At 34.7% G+C, this 18,695-nt stretch overlaps 2 protein-coding genes across 4 annotated transcripts; one reads left to right on the plus strand and one right to left on the minus strand.

Moving 5' to 3' along the window:
• Window positions 1–1,568: 1,568 nt before the first annotated feature.
• SEF (HIT-type Zinc finger family protein) lies at window positions 1,569–4,352 on the plus strand. Of its 3 annotated transcripts, none has more exons than XM_039045935.2 (5): window positions 1,569–1,846; window positions 2,061–2,234; window positions 2,360–2,462; window positions 3,793–3,899; window positions 4,008–4,352. In XM_039045935.2, exons 2-5 carry the CDS (start codon window positions 2,130–2,132, stop codon window positions 4,209–4,211), a joined length of 519 nt encoding a protein of 172 aa, XP_038901863.1. In that variant the 5' UTR covers window positions 1,569–1,846; window positions 2,061–2,129; the 3' UTR covers window positions 4,212–4,352. The 3 variants fall into 3 exon arrangements, with proteins under 3 accessions (XP_038901863.1, XP_038901864.1, XP_090162305.1); XM_039045936.2 differs by having other exon boundaries at window positions 1,600–1,841; XM_090306179.1 differs by having other exon boundaries at window positions 1,689–1,983.
• A 1,617-nt stretch (window positions 4,353–5,969) lies between these two features.
• Window positions 5,970–17,640, minus strand: LOC120088281 (Tetratricopeptide repeat (TPR)-like superfamily protein). Its single transcript, XM_039045465.2, has 19 exons — window positions 17,310–17,640; window positions 16,526–16,682; window positions 16,318–16,436; window positions 16,046–16,120; window positions 15,188–15,281; window positions 14,942–15,060; window positions 14,198–14,268; window positions 12,602–12,743; window positions 12,324–12,499; window positions 11,449–11,651; window positions 11,021–11,151; window positions 10,507–10,583; window positions 10,094–10,168; window positions 9,315–9,507; window positions 8,806–8,925; window positions 8,573–8,711; window positions 8,092–8,132; window positions 7,625–7,879; window positions 5,970–7,159 (listed from the first exon to the last, which is right to left on the minus strand). Exons 1-19 carry the CDS (start codon window positions 17,454–17,456, stop codon window positions 6,455–6,457), a joined length of 3,039 nt encoding a protein of 1,012 aa, XP_038901393.1. The 5' UTR covers window positions 17,457–17,640; the 3' UTR covers window positions 5,970–6,454.
• Between the last annotated feature and the right edge of the window lie 1,055 nt (window positions 17,641–18,695).

The raw sequence follows: 18,695 nt of genomic DNA on the forward strand, positions 1-18,695 counted from the left end.
GATAAAAACGAAAAATCTCTCTTCTGGTTTGAAAAGACCTACGAATAGGAAGAATCCTAGAACAAAATGAGAGGTAGCTAACCAACTTCTAGGAGAGACATAATTGACTGCATTAATTTCGGTCGCTACGCCCCCCACGGAATTTAAAGAACCTAAAGGAGCATGGGTCATATATTCCGCGGAACGTCGTTCTTGCCAAGGTTGGATGTCTTTTTTCAGTCTACTCAAGTCCAAACCATTAGGACCCCTTAGTGGTTCTAACCAAGGAGCATCTCACTGAATTAAAAAAAAATATAGGATTATTTATGGCTACACAAACCGTTGACGATAGTTCTAGATCTGGGCCAAGACGAACTATTGTAGGGGATTTATTGAAACCATCCCAACGTATTACATAAGGTAGATATTGTATAATTGTTCGGGTTTCTGCAATTTTTTCCATCCCTCTGTGTAAATAACCCAATATTGGTTCACAGTCAATAACATCTTCACCATCCAAAGTAAGGATGAGTCGAAGAACACCGTGCATTGATGGGTGGTGAGGTCCCATATTCACTATCATGAGGTCTTTTCTTGTAGCTGGTCCATTCATAAGTTTTTCCTCGATTCATCTTTCCATGAATTGCTGAAAATGAAAATAAGTTCATAAAAATTCAAGATCTAATAAATCAAATAATTCAAAATGACTTTTTAAATTACTGAGTTTTTGCCTCCCGAATATCCAATTGATTAATTAATTCTTTATAACGCATGTTTTTAGATATGTGTTTAGTAGCCGAATTCTAAGATTGAATTCTAATCTAAATAATTGTAAATTAGTAGTAGACACCTACTAAATATTAGTTGACAATAAACTATTGTTAATTTATTTATGAACATGTTTTACGTTAAAAAAAATTGTATAATTATTGTTTTGTAATATTATATAATTTATATGAAAAAAATGAAATTTCGGTCCCTATGGTTTGAAAGTTAAAATTTATGTCTTGTGATTTATAATTAGAATTTATCCTCTATAATTTGATAAAACCTTCAAAATAAATAGTCCATGTAGGAGCAATTTAAGAGATTTAATAAACCATATGGACTATCAAACCATGAAACTAAATTTTAAATTTTAAAATCATATGGACTAATTTTAACTTTATCCAGATCATAGAGACCAAACTTGAAATTTAACTTAATTTAATTTAAATACATATTTTATTTTTTAAAAAATAATCGGATCTAAAACATTACCTACTATATTTTTAGATATTTTTATCTTTATTTAATAGAAAAATTGTATTGTATGGCAAACACATTTTAAGAAACCAAAGCTATCACTTCAATTTTTTTATAAGTACAAATATGGTAATCACATAGCAATCAGATAACAACTACATGATAAGTACATAAAAATCAAATAGCAAATTTTCAGATGGGAGTTTTTTTTTTTTTTTTTTTGACATGTTTGTAAAAAAACCAAAATCTAGAAATACGTATCTAATTTTCAATTTTTTTAATTAAAACTGCAGTGGTCGCTATTTAATATAATTTTATATTTTAAAATTTAAATTTTAAATTATGGATAAAAAAAATATTCAAAAATAGAATTTAGATTGTCTGCGTAGAATTCACTAATTTGAAAATAGAATCCGGAACAAAACAAACCCTTTACAACGATTAGATGTATCAATAATCACTTTATGCCTCTCAACTCCACGGTGGACTTGGTACTCCGACCGCCGTCTGTGTAAATATCCTGTTCAAATAAACGACGGTCGCCGGAGTTGGGAACAGTGAACATTCAACGAAAGTCCGTCGACTTGCATTCCGCCCTTCTTCTTCTTCTCCGATTCGTAGGGTTTGGAACTCTCTCTCTCTTGCTCACTTCAGTTTCGTTCTCACACTTTAACATTACAATCGAATAGATACCGTCTTTCGAACAGTGTTCAAAATCAATTTCGGAGGGCTCGAACAAATTATTATGCAAAACCTAGGGTTTTTCTCTTACTACAAATCTTCTAACGCGATTTTGTATTTTATAATTTCTGATGAGAATTCTCTACCTGTTTCAGTTCATCGCGCTAATTTCAGTCGCTTCGTTTTCTCATTCACGGATCTGAGTGTACGGTTTGTAGCTAGCGATGGATGATGATGCTACGAATCCATTCCGACGCATGTCGAGCCGCAATCGTAAGGTTGCTCCTAAGATGGTTGCTGCCCTAGCGAGCAGCGACAACCGTACTCAGGTTTGTTTGGTGAACTAGATTTTGCTTCTTTGTTGTGAGTTATTGATGCGATATAATTGATTAGTTGAAACCTGGACTCTATATCTACAGTGTACATGTTATTTTTGGTTTCTCTGCTCTTCCAGGCAGCTCTTGCTCGTCTCGAGGCACTGGAAAATGATAATGCCGGAGTGGAAGCAGTCGAAAACATTGACGATGAGGATGCTTCTCTCGATGATGATGAGCAAGGTTAATATGATGTTATTCATTCATCTATTTTCCGCCTTGGCTTTTTTCTTGAAGGGCGTTCTCTTCAATTATGCATCTATCAAATGTTAGACATCTAATATTTTCTCATTCCTTTCCGTTGTACTGCTTATTTCCATATTCTATTTCGTAGTAGGCATTGCCTTTGTTACGTCGAGTCTTATTATTTGTTAATCCAGAACCAGATATTTCTCAAGTTTTAGACTTTGGTGTATGCTCGAGAAAATGTTCATTTTCTCCATCCTTAGAATTGCTGTACTTCTGTTATGGTTTGGAAGATGGCCAGCAACAAAACTCAGATATTGCTTTGGCCATGGAGTTTTAGTACTCAGTTAATTGTCCAAATTTTTGCAATGGTACTTGGATTACTACTCGGCCACTGAGGATGAGATATTTCAGGTTCATTTATGTGGGTTTTTCTAGGGATTTTACAATTCCTGAGTGTTGGTGTGATAATGAGAGCATTTAACAATGCAGCTCTCAGAATTGGAATTTGGTGATTGGGTTGAGCTTACTTGCTACAAATTCTTGCCCACCTACTTGGCAAGAAGATAGGTGGAGAAGTAATTTAGAAGACTCTGGTGATATGATTCTCTTAATTCTTGGACAAGTTCAGATGATATCCGGTTTTCTTATTAGTCCTGAACTGGTGGCTTTTGTGTACAAGTGGTGCTGAAGAAATCAAGATCATGTTTTTCCAAGGGGCGGGTAGGTTATAAATGTGGAATAAGAGTGTGGTTTGGGTTGTCTTTCTCAAAACTCCCAAGGACAGCATCACCAAGCCAGCTGTTGTTTAGTCATCCTTTTTGGTGAAGAGCCAAGTTGGTGTTGGCTAATTGCCGTAAAGGCTATCCCATGGGGGTTTTGGGAAGGTTTAAACTATAGAATTTTTTGAGAGAAGTGTCACAATTTTGAGGAGATGTGATTTTTCATCATTTTCTTGGTATCATCTTGGTGAACTTATTTCAGATTATTTGAATCTATTCTCTCTTTCTTTTCCTTTTTTTATTTTTCGAATTGCTGTAGTTCTTTTGTAGGCTCTATAGGCTTCAAAGTCAGTTGATATATCATCTCTTTCGTCCCTCCTTTCGTACTCGTGTGTTTCATTGTGTTTAGTTCCGTATAGAGAAATCACTTGAAAATGAAATTCATCTCCATGGAATAATAGAACCTGTCAACTTAAATTCTATTTTCTTGCGTCCATAATGTATTTGCATTGATTAGAACAGATCGAATTATATTTTTCTATACCTTCGTGTGTTGTTTGGAATTTAGTGTCACTAATCTTTACCCCTTTTTAACCCCAATACAGCATACATACAGAAGCGGCAATCAAAGGGCACTAAGCGCAAAACTAGACAGGCAAAAGCACTTGAAGCTAAGAAGGCTCCCAAAACTTTTATGGAGCTTCTGCACGAGGTTTGGATCAAACATTTTCTGCTTTGTGGCCTTATTAGATTACAATAAAAAAAAGTTTATTTTGATGTTGAGCTACATATACACTATTATTCTTCTTTCAAAAAACAGGCAAATTTGGAGTCTTTGCCTCCACATGTTCCATCATACTTAAAGGCAGCCGTCGGACCTCCAAGCTCGACCTCCCGCCGGCATTTCTGCACGGTTTGTGGTTTTGCTGCTAGCTACACGTGCATAAGGTGTGGAATCCGCTTTTGTTCCTGTCGTTGCCAGAATATACATAATGATACTCGTTGTTTGAAATTTGTTGCCTGATAGTGATAGGTGGGAGGCTTGTAGATTGTAGTGAACTCGCTACTCAATTCTCTGTAAATTACAATGTAGCTATAATACTTTTTTTTGTGATACACATTCAGCTTGTTCTATCAATTAAGAGCTTGTTTGGAATGACTTTCAGATGCAATCCCGTGAATGCCATGAGACAAGCTATCTCATGACGAAGATGGTATCGAGGTCATTTTTATCGTAATCCAATGTTTTCCTCTACTTCTGTCCATTAAAACATTTACAGTTGTCCCAATTTTTTAAATAAAAAGTTGAGAACAAAAACTCGAATTCTTTGCTTCAAAATCCATGTTTGGATCTGAGAGTATTTGTTGAAAACAAAAAAACAGTTCGTAGAAATTTTACCATTCAGGCTTGGACATTCTACAAGTCCTCCAGAAATAGATTAAAAAATTTCACTTTCGTACAACCTGACCCTGAACGTCTTTGAGTTCTAAAGTTACGTAATTGTATTGTTTCTTAAAAAAATGCGCATTTTGCCAATGCATCAACTAGTTTTTCTCCCTTCTCGGGATTTTTCCCAGGATATTTCATTATTATTGTAAACCTCATGGAGGCACTTCCTAATATAGGTTTAAATCTTATTTTAGATTTTAAACGTTGAAATTTATTCTATTTTAGTTTTTAAACTCTTGAAAATGTATATTCTAGTCCCCAAACTTTTTTAAAGTACTTATTTTGGTTCCTGATATTAAAATTGTTACTCCTAAATAAAATAATGAGATGACTTGTATTTTTAGATTATTAGGCTACCAAATAAGTTAGTCACACTAAAAAATAATGTTTTGATTTTGAATTAGTTGGTAAAACAATTTTCTATAGAATTAAAAAGTCATTTTGCATTCAAGATTTTGGTAATTCAATACTTGGTCGCGTTGGTTGTTGACATTTTACTTTATCTTCATTTTGCTCAGCACATGCTAGACACAATTTCATCAAAGAGTCAACAAAATCTTAATAGTAAGAACCAAAATAAACACTTTTTAAAAGTTAAGGGACTAAAATAGTCGTTTTTGAAAGTTTGGTGGGTCAAAGTAGAATAAGATTCAAAGTTCAGGGGTCAAAATAGGATTTAAACCTACATATTACATAATCTTTAGCAACAATGTCTATAGGAGAAAAGTTTAAATGCTACTTTAGTTCTTGTACTTTTCGCTTTGATTCATTTTGATCCTTGTACTTTTGAAATATTTATTTTAGTTCATATATTTTCAATTCTTCTTTATTTTAATCCCTATAATTTCATAATCTTTGTTTTGGTTATTGTACTTTCAATTTTTATTGAGGTGGGTCATTGAACTTAAAAAATGTTACCATTTTGATTTATAAAAAATGATATAAAAATGAAAATTGAGAAACCAAAATAATCACTTTTTTAAAGTACAATAACCAAAATGAACATTTTGAAAGTATAGTGACCAAAATTATAGATATATAAATCAAAACAAAAAAAATACATAAACTAAAATAATATTTAAACCTTACCTGAGAAATCAGAGGTTTGATTTCCTAAAATTATAACACGGTAGCTCACAATTTTGCACCGTAGAATGTGGGAGGAAAATTACAAAAGTCCTTCAAATCTAATCATATGTCAGAAAATCAAACTATCTCCTCAGGCTTATCAATGTTATGGACTAATAGGAGTCTTCTTTTGCCGCTCTCATCTCCTGCTTTTACTTTGTTCCAGACACATTATTTGGTAATATCACAGGCTAGAGAATACAATTTTAGGAATTCAAATGACCTTGGCTCATTCATTTGCATTTTGCAGTTTTTTCTCTATACAAAATTAGTAATGTTGATTTTTCCAAAACATCCAGCTTCGAATAGACTAAAAAACATTGTGTGACCACACTTATGAGCTGAAACCAAAACCAATGACGAACAAATTGGAACTTACAAAACTTAAGCTTTGCGCCATAAAGCTATCAATCAAATCTAAAATTTCCTCAAATATAAAGCAAGAAAAAGTTGTTTATTTGGTTTCAGCCCCCATCAAACTGTAGGACCAACAGAGATCAAGATAAATTCTTTGGGCCAGCAGTCAAATTACATCAACCACCTTGCACACCAATTTTGTTGCTGAGCAAAATCTTGATTGAAATACACAACTGAACTCAAAATTCGATATTCTTCCAGAGCCGACTACAATTTTGGCTGAATGCAACCAGAGAGATGCGGCACCGATCGGGAATGTGAAGTTGGCACCTTCAGATTTGAGATATTTGCTGTTTCAATTTCTGAAGTGATTTGTATTTTGATTCACAAATCTTTAGAAACTCATTTAACACTACATGCTTCCCGGTAACAAGCTTTCTTGCAACATCTACAGTATTCCAAGACTTCAATGCTTCGGTAATCCTATGACCAAGCTCCGTACTGTTCATGGACGACGTCAAAGTCTCGAGCGTATGAAAAACTTGCCCAGGTCCATTGTTTCCACTGTTACGAATAGACGAGAGTATGGCTTCTAATTTACCTTCCTCTGATTGGTTGACAAGCCCTTTTAACCACTTCAGCAAGACCTCTAGAATACTACACAAAGATTGTGTTGAGTCCCGTACTGCAAGAAATAGAGGAGAAGAGGATAGCTCAGCAGCTGCTCCCGCTTTCTTCTTTCTTTTACCAGATGGAAGAGAAGATCGAATGCAGGCCTGGAGTATAAGGCCATGCCAAGCTAACGGCTCTGAGACCACCTGCACGAGGGTGCGTATATTGTCGTAAGGAGTGAAGATTATGGACTCCAAGGATCCAACTCCCTCGGAGATGTACTTTTCCAGAAGAGAATCGACAATATTCCACGTACGAGACTGACATCCATCAGCATCTTTTCCCCGTAGCTCATTAGAACACAAGTTCCATGCGTTTAGAAAAACAGCAAAATTAAACCATTCAGCCAAATTGTGGCCAAAATCCTGCAAGAAGAAATTCACAAAATAATTATAACAAAATAACTGAGTCACTGTGATAAACTGACAGCAGGCTCCTCAGGCGTCTTTAGTTATTATACACGCTATATACATAAAGAAACCAACAAACATGCAAAAACATACATCAGTCCATGTCAAGATGCAGATTTTAGGAGTTAATGCATCCAAACCTGAAGTGAAGACTTGAAAAATTAAATAAGTCACGTGCTCAAACTTATTAAAATTTGATAACTTACATAATTCTAAAAACCATCAAACAATAACAAAACAAGCAATCGAAAACCAAGAGTCACAAAAGCCATAGACCTGAATACTTGCAGATAAGTTGCTGTTTTCATCAATAACGTCTGAGTCTACACACAAAGCAGGCTTTGTAGCTCAGGAACTACTTTACTAAATTGTTTAAGTTCAACAATAAATTCTTATGTTTAAAGACAAACAGGAACAAACCTTACAGGAACTTAGTCCATTAGAAACCCCCGTAACCAGTTCAACTGCATCCTCAAAAGTAGATCCCAGCAATTTTGCATAGCTCTCAAGCAAAAATTTTAGCTCCGTGGAGATTTTAGGATCAGATTGAGAACCATTAATCTCAAAGTTCTCCTTAATTGATGTTGAAACACTCTGAATAGCAAGGTAAAGCATGCGAGGAAGAAGAGATCTCCTCTCCACATTTCTCCTAACACCAACTTCCAGATTTTGGTTCTACATTAGTGGAAAAAGTCATAATTACGGACATATTCATTTTTGTTAGTTTCAATGTTCTTAAAGTTAGAGCGACAGAAGAAGGAGAGGGGAAGAAAACAAAAGAAAACACCAAAAAGCTCAAGAAAAAACAAGTTGGGGCAAGAATTTCCCGGCACAAGTCAGTTAATCAAACAAGGGAATATCAATAATGAAACATGGGAGTTCCTTACCAAGTTCTCTTTCGGACAATAGAAAATTCCTTCATAAGGACCTGAGAACAAATAATACCCGTCACCGTAGTCCAAGAAAATACTATCAGACACAAAAACAGAATAGAAAATTCTGATGTCATCAGAATGGAAATAAAGAAACAAAAAGATACGGGAAATCAGAGAGCATGGGACTGCTCTGAAATACGTTTTACAAAATTATGGACATTAAGAAAGAACATAAATATTCAAGCCTAACGGGATATTCTGTTACTTCTCTGGATGGGAATCACACCTGTAATCAAATTTTAGATTATAACAGCCAACAAGCCTTTACTCCTGAATCAACCAAATTTACTGATGAACTTATCCCAGAAATTTACCATCAAATTACACACCGCGTTATTTTTAAAGAAAGGGGCAAAATTAAATGTTACTGCTCCTTCATTTACCTACTGACAAGTCTAAACTTAACTTAAATAAAAGATAAAAGAATATCAACCTAAAAGATAATTTTTTTCTGATGTTGGAGTCCACCACGGACGTGACTGAAAATCTTCATTGAATGTCAGAGGTTTAGAGGGGATCTCATTAGAAAGCTCAACCAAGTGAATCCCAGATTTCAGGTTCGCAAGAGTGTCCTAAGAAAGAAGAAATCTTGAATCAGTAGGCCTCAAACACATTAAGACCAAATAAGTTTTATGTATAAGATGGCACGACTTGTAAAAGTAGTACCTCCTCTTCTTCAATGCTATGTGCATGTTGCTTTAACTGTAAAACTGCTTCTTCAACTCTTGCGACTAGATATTGGCTAGAGTGTTCCAACCGTTCTTTAAATTGAACAAATTCAATAACCTGAAGTACAATAGAGTGAGATCAGTTTGAATCAATTTTATCACAAACTTGGGTATCGAGTGAATGTCAAAACAGATCACAACAGATTGTATTTAGTTTTATTTCTTTACTTATATCGCACTATTAAATGTAGTAATGTACCATTGGTGAAATTTCTATATCTGCACAAGCTGACAAAGGTTGAAAATGCCCAAAAATAGCATCTAGCTCTAAGAAAATACAGAAAAACACCAGAAACATGACAAGACAAGTGCATTCTCAAGCATGCAGAACATAGGGAGAGCACATTGTACTAATGTACTTGAGTATATATTAATAGAGAAAATTCGCGGGTCTTGCTCGTCAACTTTTTCCAATATAAAACCTATAAAGCTAATAGTTTTACTTACTTTTGAATAATTTCTATGGCGATACGCAACAAATGTATGTTCAGCAGACTCTCTGAAGTGGTCATCCATAAACTTCAAGTAGTCCTTTAAAAGATTGCTTAGATCTACCCAAAGAGGGGATACCAACATCTGGGGTAAAATGTGGTGAGAAACAGTTTCCACCAGGATATTTTTTACATCCAACAATTTGTACCTAGAAGAAGAAATACAGTCAATTCTCTTCCTAGCATAGCTAAATAAAGAGGAAATGAATATAAAACAAAAACAAAGAAAGCACTAAATTATCGTATGGAATGTTTAAAACAGAGGTTTTTCCTCTTAACGAGGTGAGGGAGGCGTAAGCCTCAATTTTAATTAAAAACATTTTGCAAATCCTAAATTTGTGTGATTGTGTATTGCAAAACATAATAGTTAAATAAAAATCTTCAACATCACTATTGTCACCACCGATAGGATTGACTTGTTCTATAAACTTGTCTTCAATGCTTCTAAAGCCTAAGTAGTAAAAATAATAATAGTTTAAATTGTAGTGACTCAAACCTTTACATTTTTTAAAAATGAGGTAAATTAATCTTATTTTCTGGTCACTATACAAACCGTGGAGATTTTAAGGTCTAGTGCCTTTTCACACAGGTCCAAGTCTCCTCCATATTGGACCACAAAGGCAAGTCTTGAGGCTAAGAATTAAAGCCTTATACCTTGAGGCAAGGCATAAGCCTCATGAGCCATTTAAAACATTGATCGCATGATTATAACTTGTTAACAAATGTGATACTGACCACTCATAAGCTGACGAAAAAGCGCCTAAATAGGAATACAGGTGCAACAATAAGATCTTGTACTGCCAAACATATCTGCCAAAAATGAGAATTAGATCTACAGTTAGATAAGAGAATTGGAATCTGCCAACACATCAGCTCATACCATGTGCGTGTGAGAGAAGGGGAGAGAGAGCCAACCAGAATGCATGATCATTGTCCTAGTAATTGTAATGTTAATTTTTCTTTTCTTTTTTTTTTTAATAAGAAACAGAAGATTGAATAACAAAGGAGAACAGAAGGATGGGGGATGAGATCGTTCATTGTGATCGTTCATATACGTGTGTGCGCCACACACACACATATATATGTATGTATGAATGAATGAATCATGAAAAAGGCATTTGTAGATTCAAATGATAAGAATATCTAACCTTCTGATGGTCAAGCCCCACTCCAACACCAGAATAGCCTCTATAATGTAGCCAAAATTTTGCGTACGCCAAAAGAGCTACACCAAAACCAATTTGTATCATCAGTGTAGAACAGGCGAATTTGCCACATTATCATAATTGTTAACAATACACTAAATGTAATAAAGTAGCTCAACTAAAAGGGTTGATGGCAAGGTGACAAATGGTAAGTGGTCAATTCATGGGTCCCCCCCTTGGGCCACCTTAACAAAATTAAAAGGGTCAAAAGACATTATTTCTAAATCTTTCCTGTTAAGCATAAAGTGGCTGGCGGGATTCTAGGTATCCAAAGAACGAAAAGCAAAACAAAAAAAAAGGGGGGGGGGGGGGGGGGAAATACTCTCAATTTAGACAAGAAAGCTAATTCATTTCTTTGATAAATTATATTAGTACAATATATTGATAATTATCTGTTAACACTTTATACATCACTAAATAATAAAGTAACTCATCTATCATGAAGATATAAACAAACCTCAACCAGCAGATTGCATATCAGTGATAAAAGCTCTTCCCCGTGCATACTTTCTTGAGGATCTAAATCTTTTGAAAGTGGGAGGTTTTTACAGTAGATCTCTGCCATCTGTACTACACAACACTCAAGTTCTGGGATGAACAGCATAATATGTCAATTTTTATGACATAAAATATAACTCCGTGATAAAGTTTGCATCAGAAAGTGCATTCAACAATCTACCCCCCTAAAGTACTTCGGATTCATTGGATAAATGGCATGATATTAGACAAATTAAAGATAACAACTTCTCTCAAGTTTTCTATGAATTATCTTTTCCTAATGCTACATCGTTAGTGTAGCTCCTAGTGCATAGCTTGTAGGCCTTCTCGTGTTAATACATCACATAGAGATCACAAGAATCAATGGAATGAAATCAAAGGACGCACCAGAGACTGGAAGACGGAACATATTTCCACTCAAAACTTGTAGTTTGAAAAGCGTCATTGACTGTCCAAGGGCCTTAGTTGTGATGATAGACGTGGAGGGAGTGATTTTCTTTAACTTCTCGAGTAATTCAGTCTTCTTATTAGGAGCTAACACCTCAAGGAACATTCCAACATCAGAAGAGAAGCAGGCTAGGTGACCAAATCTGTGATCGGGATCCAAAGTATCATTTGTACAGAAATAAAAACCACGATATCATTCATGGATGAAATTAAAACATAATCCTATAATCTCGTTTAACTCTTTTTGAGCCCTGTCACTGTGTAATTATAAGCTTGGTCTATTAATAAAACCGCAGTTTCTTACCCAAAAAAATGAAATCCTATAACCTCATGAAAACCAACAATCTAACTTTGACCAAATGGTTGAAATTTCACAATCCCCAGGTTGTTTAACCTTTTCCCTCATGACACACAAAAACAATATTTTGCCATTAAAGTTATCGATATCGTTCCAACAAAAGCAGTTCTTTATTCTCTTTTTTATTTTTATTATTATTATTTGAAACAACGACTTCATCAGGAACACAGACAAAAAATACAGCCTTGAGGTCAAGGAGTCAAACTTGCACGATAGCCTGAATCTGAACAGAGGACGTCTGATTTAAAATTATAGTATCAGTTGCAGTATATAAGAATGAAGATTATGTTAAATTCTTTATATCTTAAAAATATCTAAAATGAGTTGCAACAAAAAGCAGCCCCCAATCAAGAGAGATGCACTCAAGTTGGACAGACCTAGAAAACAAAAAAAGTACAAAAAGAAAAAAAACAATAGAAATTGAAATTTGAACTTGGAAATCAAATGCAAAATGTACCTGACATAATAATCGGTAAGAGCCCCCAACAACTTTTCGTCATCACCCTTGCCATGCATGTGCTTTCTCCTTTCAATTTCAAGATTGGCCAAGAATGGACCCCTTAAAAGTTTGTTGTTACTATCTTCTTGTAGTTTTTGTATAACAGCCGATGCATTTGATATACGGGAGTCAAACTGCATCACCAAATTTGATAAATTGAATCAGAAAGTAGAGCTGCCTACTCTTAAAGCAACATCAATGCAATAAGCAGAGAACTTCAGAAAATAGATATGTACCAAGTCATCTGCCAAAGGTGAAATCTTGCAAAGCACCGTTTTTGGTGGATGAATTGGATCAACACTTTGTTCAGTGCACCAGTTACTATCATCCTCCAGCAGACAGCCTAGATAATGTAGGAAACACTTCCAATCATCAGGGCTGCCAAACAGAAAGAATAGTCGTTATGGGTATTGGGTGGTAAATGTAAGCATACAGCAATATGGTAGTAAACCGACAGTAGACATTCATATATGCACACGGGTACATACAAAAGAATGATGCTGGTTAGGGTTGGGAGGTGTTAACTGAGAATATAGCATGAGGTTTTGAATGTTGTAATGGTCTGTATCACAAGTATGCATGAGGCAAAAAAACAAATGAACATGAAACAGAATTATATAAACAGACAATTATATGGATAGTAAACCATGTAAATCAAGTACTACTTAAGATGATTATGACAAGTAATTGGATGACAAGGTATGCAAAATAATTGTGAATACTTGGATGAGATTTAGTAGTATATTAAGGCTCCGTTACGGATTGCATTTGCAATCGTAGAAAGTGATTTTGAGAAAATCTTAACCGCTTTCATTGTTTGGTAAATCAAATTATTAATTAATCTAAGAGAAAGGAAATTGTTTTAAATGCCAAAACTGCTGAAAATATTTTCAAATATAGCAAAATGTCACAGTCTATCAGTGTCTATCAATGATAAATGATAGTAGTCTATCAGTGTTTATCAGTGTCTATCACTATTAGACAGTAACATTTTGCTATATTTGTAAATAATTTAGTTCATTTTCTACATTTGAAAACAGCCCCTAAGAGAATTACTTTTAGTATGTGGAAGCTTAAAGTAGTAGCTTTTAGATTCAGCTTTTCTAAAAGTCTGCTAATTTCTTAACCATTTAAATAAATATATTATAATAATATTCTTCCCTATTAATATGTTTTTCACATATATTTTCAAATTTTAATTGATTCAATCTTTTATCATTTTTCTTAAATTTTTGTCAAATAATTTAGATTGATCATACAGAATTAGTTGAAATTCAAATCATATAAAATTTAAAATATATATATTATAATAAAATATAAATTAATTATCAATGTGAAAATAATTAAAATAATAAGTCTACTATGGTTCATATAATTAAATTACACCAATTTAGTATTAATTTATCCAACACCCTATCTAGTTTTTCTAATTTAAAATTAGAATTTATCAAATACTATTTTACTTTCACAACTGACTTTTCAGAAAGCAAAGCTTACCGCAATTATTTCAAAAGCTACAGCAAACCCAAACTAAGCCTGAGATGAGATCACTAACAAGATCAAATAACGTAACTGTTATACAGTCAGGACATGACAAACCTAAACCATGCAAGAAATAAGACAGAGAGCGGAGAAATGTGAATTTTGGTCTCTACAAACTATCATCACCAAATATTTCTATTATCAGACTTTGTCCGACAAACAATTAAGCTTTAAGGTCGGACAATAAAAAAAATGCAAAAACACAAAATACATTTTTAGGATCTATGAACTACCATCACCAAGTATTTCCATTATTATGTTTGATCAAACATGCTGATTTGGAAGCATACCGTAACTCCAAGATTTTCTGAAATATATTGGCAGCATTCGCAAAATCACCTGCCCGAGCAAGAAGCCTCCCCTGTCAACTTGAAGCCAAAGTGCACTAATACAAGTGAGCTCATTACTTTATGAATGCCTACTAACATACATGGCTAATCTTAATATTTTTCTTGATTGAATAATGGGGAAAATGACAACGTGGTGGTGGGTGAGCTGCATTCACTTCATAAATCTTACAGCTTCGATGAAAACCAAGGTCAAGACACGCACACACATTACACAGAAGAAAAGAAGGAAAACAAATCAAAATGTGGCGAAATGTATTCCAGATATTTCTTCATCACCGTCTTCTTGCAATGAATATAAGGGATGGACTCAGAAATATATATTCTGCAATCCTAGACTAAGAATAATCATCCATAGTCAATTTCTTTGAAGTGAGTATCAATTCAAACAAAAAGTTGTCATACTACTGACGAAATTGAATAACTTATAATCATGCAGAATACTTTCTTTGGAAGTGAAAATAACTGATTAAAACCCTTGTCTACAACAGATTGAGTTTTTTTTTTTTTTTTGGTAAGACTACAACTGATTCAGTTAACTGGTACAAACTTCTGAAATCATGAATATAGGAAAGCTTTGAACTGAATAAGTGGTATGGAGAAAGTTCACTATTATTTTCCATTGCATCATGTTGTTCTCATATAATTTTGTTGTTTAAGGTTGATGAAAAAAGCTTCAGAAAATACCTGTATGCGAAGTCTATCAACTTCAACTGTTAATAATGAACCTAATTTCCCAGTGAGAACTTCCAAAGCATCTCCATACTTGCCTTGTTGTTCCAATATTGAAATGTAGAGCATAATAGCTACAAGGATAGGTGAGAATTAATATGGATGAAAATCACTTTTGATTGTAAAGAAGGACCTTCCGTACTGGTTATTAGTATTACAACAAAGAAGGAATAAGAACAAAAAAGAAAGAAAATATTGCACCTTCAGGCTCGTGTAAGCTATGAGAGGCAATATGCTTTTTGAGTAAACCCTCGGCTAATAACAACAGTTTTTCCCCACCATCACTACAAAGCACCTGTAAGAATTTCAGTAACTGCAGCATAAGCAAATTGCTTATGGATGCCATAATCAAGATCTAAGAATCAACTTCGCTTTCTCGAGCGAATGGTCATGTTAATCTCCATATTACAGTAACTGTAGAACAATCTATTAAACTCAAATTAGAAAAGAAGCCCATTCTCTCTAACTTACATAGAAGATTATATTGGCGGAAACAAGGAGTGAACACTTTGATACGGAAGTCCATACCTCATATGTTTTAATTATAACAAGCTTTTAATGTAACAAAGTCACAATGTTTCAAGAAGTCTACAAACTCAACATTGATCGGGGCTTTGACAAGGGAATTGGTAGAGTACTGATAGGTGAATTAAACTGGAAGCTCCAGCACCCAAGAACCTAAAGTTTTAATGCAGCTCCCAGGAAAGTGTTCCGTGGTAAGGCATGTGGGTTCAAGTATAAGGCCCCACCTAATGTGAAGCAATGGGATTTCTAGTTTCCTCTCCATTCCCTCCGTGGGAATAATATCCAAGAGTCTGATCACATATTCCAACAGCTACATAATTGTAAAATATCCTAAATCTTCCATACTTACCCCCATACAACATATCTCCACAATTTGTTCATGAATTTGTCCAGAATTCATTCGTGCTTTTTGCTTTTCTGCCCCTTTTTTCTGCCCCTCATTTATTATTGTTATTATTTCTTTAATAAGGATTGGACCTTTTCTATTTTCTTGAATAAAAGTAAATGCAAGAAGTAACAAACAGCCAGTAGAACCTGCAATTGGATGCTACAAACCGCCCAGAGCAAGAATCTTTCTTCACCTCCAAGTTTATACATCTTGATGGCTGTCTGTGAGGAAAAGGAGAAAAAGGAAAAGGCGCTTTAAAAAACAATAGGTGAAACGTAACAAAATCTTACGGTCGCGTAATAGAAGGGCCGGAGGCTCTGGTCATTCAAGCGTCAATAGAAAAAACGATGTCGACAAATAAACCAACATATGAATAAACTTTTGGGTTTGGAAAAGGTGGCAAGGGTGGGACAAGAACCTGCTGCTGTTTAACAAATGAATGCTCACGAACATAGCAGTTGAAAAGCCCCATCATCAGGTCAAGGTGATTTGGAAATTTTCCACATGCATATTCATAACAGCTAGTTGCCAAGTCCACTGATTGCACGGAGAACAATGAGATAACTCACAGTGAAGAACATGAAACCATGGATATACATCAACTGAATTAGGTGAATTCTACTAACTGTGGTCAAGCCGCTGGAAAACAATTTGTAACGTGCTCAGAGTAAGATCGTCCATCAAGATAGAATCATTAGTATATAATAGCTCTTTGGCACTTAAACAGACAGATAAGGCTTCCTCAGGCTTCCCCATTCTTTCCAAAACCAACGCTTTAAGTGCCTGAAAAAATTCAAGTAGCTCCATTACCTTCAACCCTACTCAACAATTAAACATTCATACACAGCCACGCATTCTAAATTTTTAATGCACCAACGGAGTTATACTAGACTTAGAAAAGAGCCTAATCAAAGTAACCTACAATCTCTTACATACTTAAAGAACCTCGTCAAGATAGCAACAATTAACAAACTGATGAAACATCGAAGCGGCCTGAAATCTTATCAGTGTAATTTACATTTCATTTCTCGTATTATGGCAGTGAAGAGACTAGAAATAAGTAGCTTCCTAGCTCTAGACTTAATCCAACGTACGTATTGACACAATGCTAGTAACAGACAGTAATGGAAGCAGACTGAAATCTTATCAGAGTGATTCTCTTTTCATTTCTCGTATTGTGGCAGTAGAGAGAATAGAAATAAGTAGCTTCCTAGCTCTAGACTTAATCCAACGTACATATTGACACTGTCAATGCTAGTAACAGATACAAATTCCCAAGAATACGCTTAACGCTTATCACTATCAAGAAATGTCAAAGACAAAAGCGAGAACCGTCAGTAAGACACAAAGAAGACGAAATCACTCGGATTCAGAATCAGGTGCAGAAAGAGAAGGGTTGTATTTCATTACCAGAGCGTAAGGAGCATTCGGATATTTGGCAAGAAGTGTTGTTACAGCTTTGAGAGCATTCTTAAATTGCCTAGAATCTATGGCGTCCCAAATCGGGCGGACTCGCCGCTCCGGCAACCCGCCGGCCAAACCGAACTTGGAGGCCATTGAAACTCCTGAGGAGGCGAATGCAATGATCCGCTGCACAAATTGAGTGGAGTAAGGGAATCTTGTCCCTGAATTGAGTTGGAACTTGGAAGTTGGAGAAGAATCGAGCAGGTGTTGGTTAATGGTAAACCTATTTTGAGCGTTTGGAAGTGAGAATTAAAAGTGGCGCCGATCGAAGAAAATTATTCCAACAATATACCTCTCGCCGCTATCCATTGGCCGCTCAAACTTGGTTTTTTGGGTCACCCTGAACCATACCCGACCCGCCAAACCTCGGCCCATCTTTTCCCTTTTCTTTTTTTTTTTTTGTTAAAAAAAAAAAATTGTTCAAAGCTTTCCCAAAAGTAATAATTTAATCTATGATTTTAGTTTGTAACAAATTAGTTCTTCTACTTTTAGTTTTATGATAATTTAGTTCTTGGACTTTAGTATGTAACTGTTTGTGAAAATTTTCTTATTTTTTTAATGAAAGAAAAAGAAAAATGGAGAATCCCACATTGTTTGGGATAACAAGAAGATATCTCTTTATTTATCCTTACCTTTTCTTGTGAGTTTGAGCCTTAAAAGATACCCAAATTTTTGAAGGGGTAGAAAGTATGAAAACGAGGGTTTGATGGTCTTTCCACACGTGTGTCTAATTTTTTTTATTATTAAAAAGAACTTTCCTTTAATTATTTATTAACTTTATGACCTATGTTAGTCATCCAACATTGGCTTTCTAGGTCTATAAATCGTGCTTCAATTCTTCTTAGGAAATATGAAAAAAAATTTGCAGTTTCTTCCCTTATTTTGTTTTCTTTCTCAATTGCATGTTTCTTTTCCTACATTTTATGGGCACATTCTAGAAAGGTGTGAGTATTTTCGATCGTTTTTTAAGGGTACCCAAATTTTAGAAGGGGCAAGAAAGTAGGAAAATGAGGGTTTGATGGTCTTTCTACACATGTGTCATCGTTGTCGTCCATTCCATTGAGATGGCGAGGCGAGGGTGTGGAATAGTAATATTTTTATTATTAAAAAAAATTTCTTTAATTATTTATTAACTTTATGACCTATGTTAGTCATCCAATATTGGCTTTCAAGGTCTATAAATGGTGCTTCGATTCTTCCTAGGAAATATGGAAAAAAATTTGCAGTTTCTTCCCTTGTTCTGTTTTCTTTCTCAATCGCATGTTTCTTTTCCTACGTTTTACGGGCATAATCTAGAAAGGTATGAGCATTTTCGATCATTTTTTGATGCAA

Source organism: Benincasa hispida, chromosome 10 (assembly GCF_027475165.1).
Source record: "Benincasa hispida cultivar pf3 chromosome 10, pf3_genome.v1.1, whole genome shotgun sequence".
Taxonomy (NCBI): Eukaryota; Viridiplantae; Streptophyta; class Magnoliopsida; order Cucurbitales; family Cucurbitaceae; genus Benincasa; species Benincasa hispida.

Coding starts and splice junctions, on each gene's coding strand:
- SEF (XM_039045935.2), top strand. CDS start 2,130: ATGGATGATGATGCTACGAATCCATTCCGACGCATGTCGAGCCGCAAT. Junction 2,235..2,359: donor GCAGCGACAACCGTACTCAG/GTTTGTTTGGTG, acceptor CTGCTCTTCCAG/GCAGCTCTTGCTCGTCTCGA. Junction 2,463..3,792: donor TCTCGATGATGATGAGCAAG/GTTAATATGATG, acceptor ACCCCAATACAG/CATACATACAGAAGCGGCAA.
- LOC120088281 (XM_039045465.2), bottom strand. CDS start 17,456: ATGGCCTCCAAGTTCGGTTTGGCCGGCGGGTTGCCGGAGCGGCGAGTC. Junction 10,169..10,506: donor TGGGGCTTGACCATCAGAAG/GTTAGATATTCT, acceptor CATTTTTGGCAG/ATATGTTTGGCAGTACAAGA. Junction 8,133..8,572: donor AGAAAAAAATTATCTTTTAG/GTTGATATTCTT, acceptor ATTTGTTCTCAG/GTCCTTATGAAGGAATTTTC.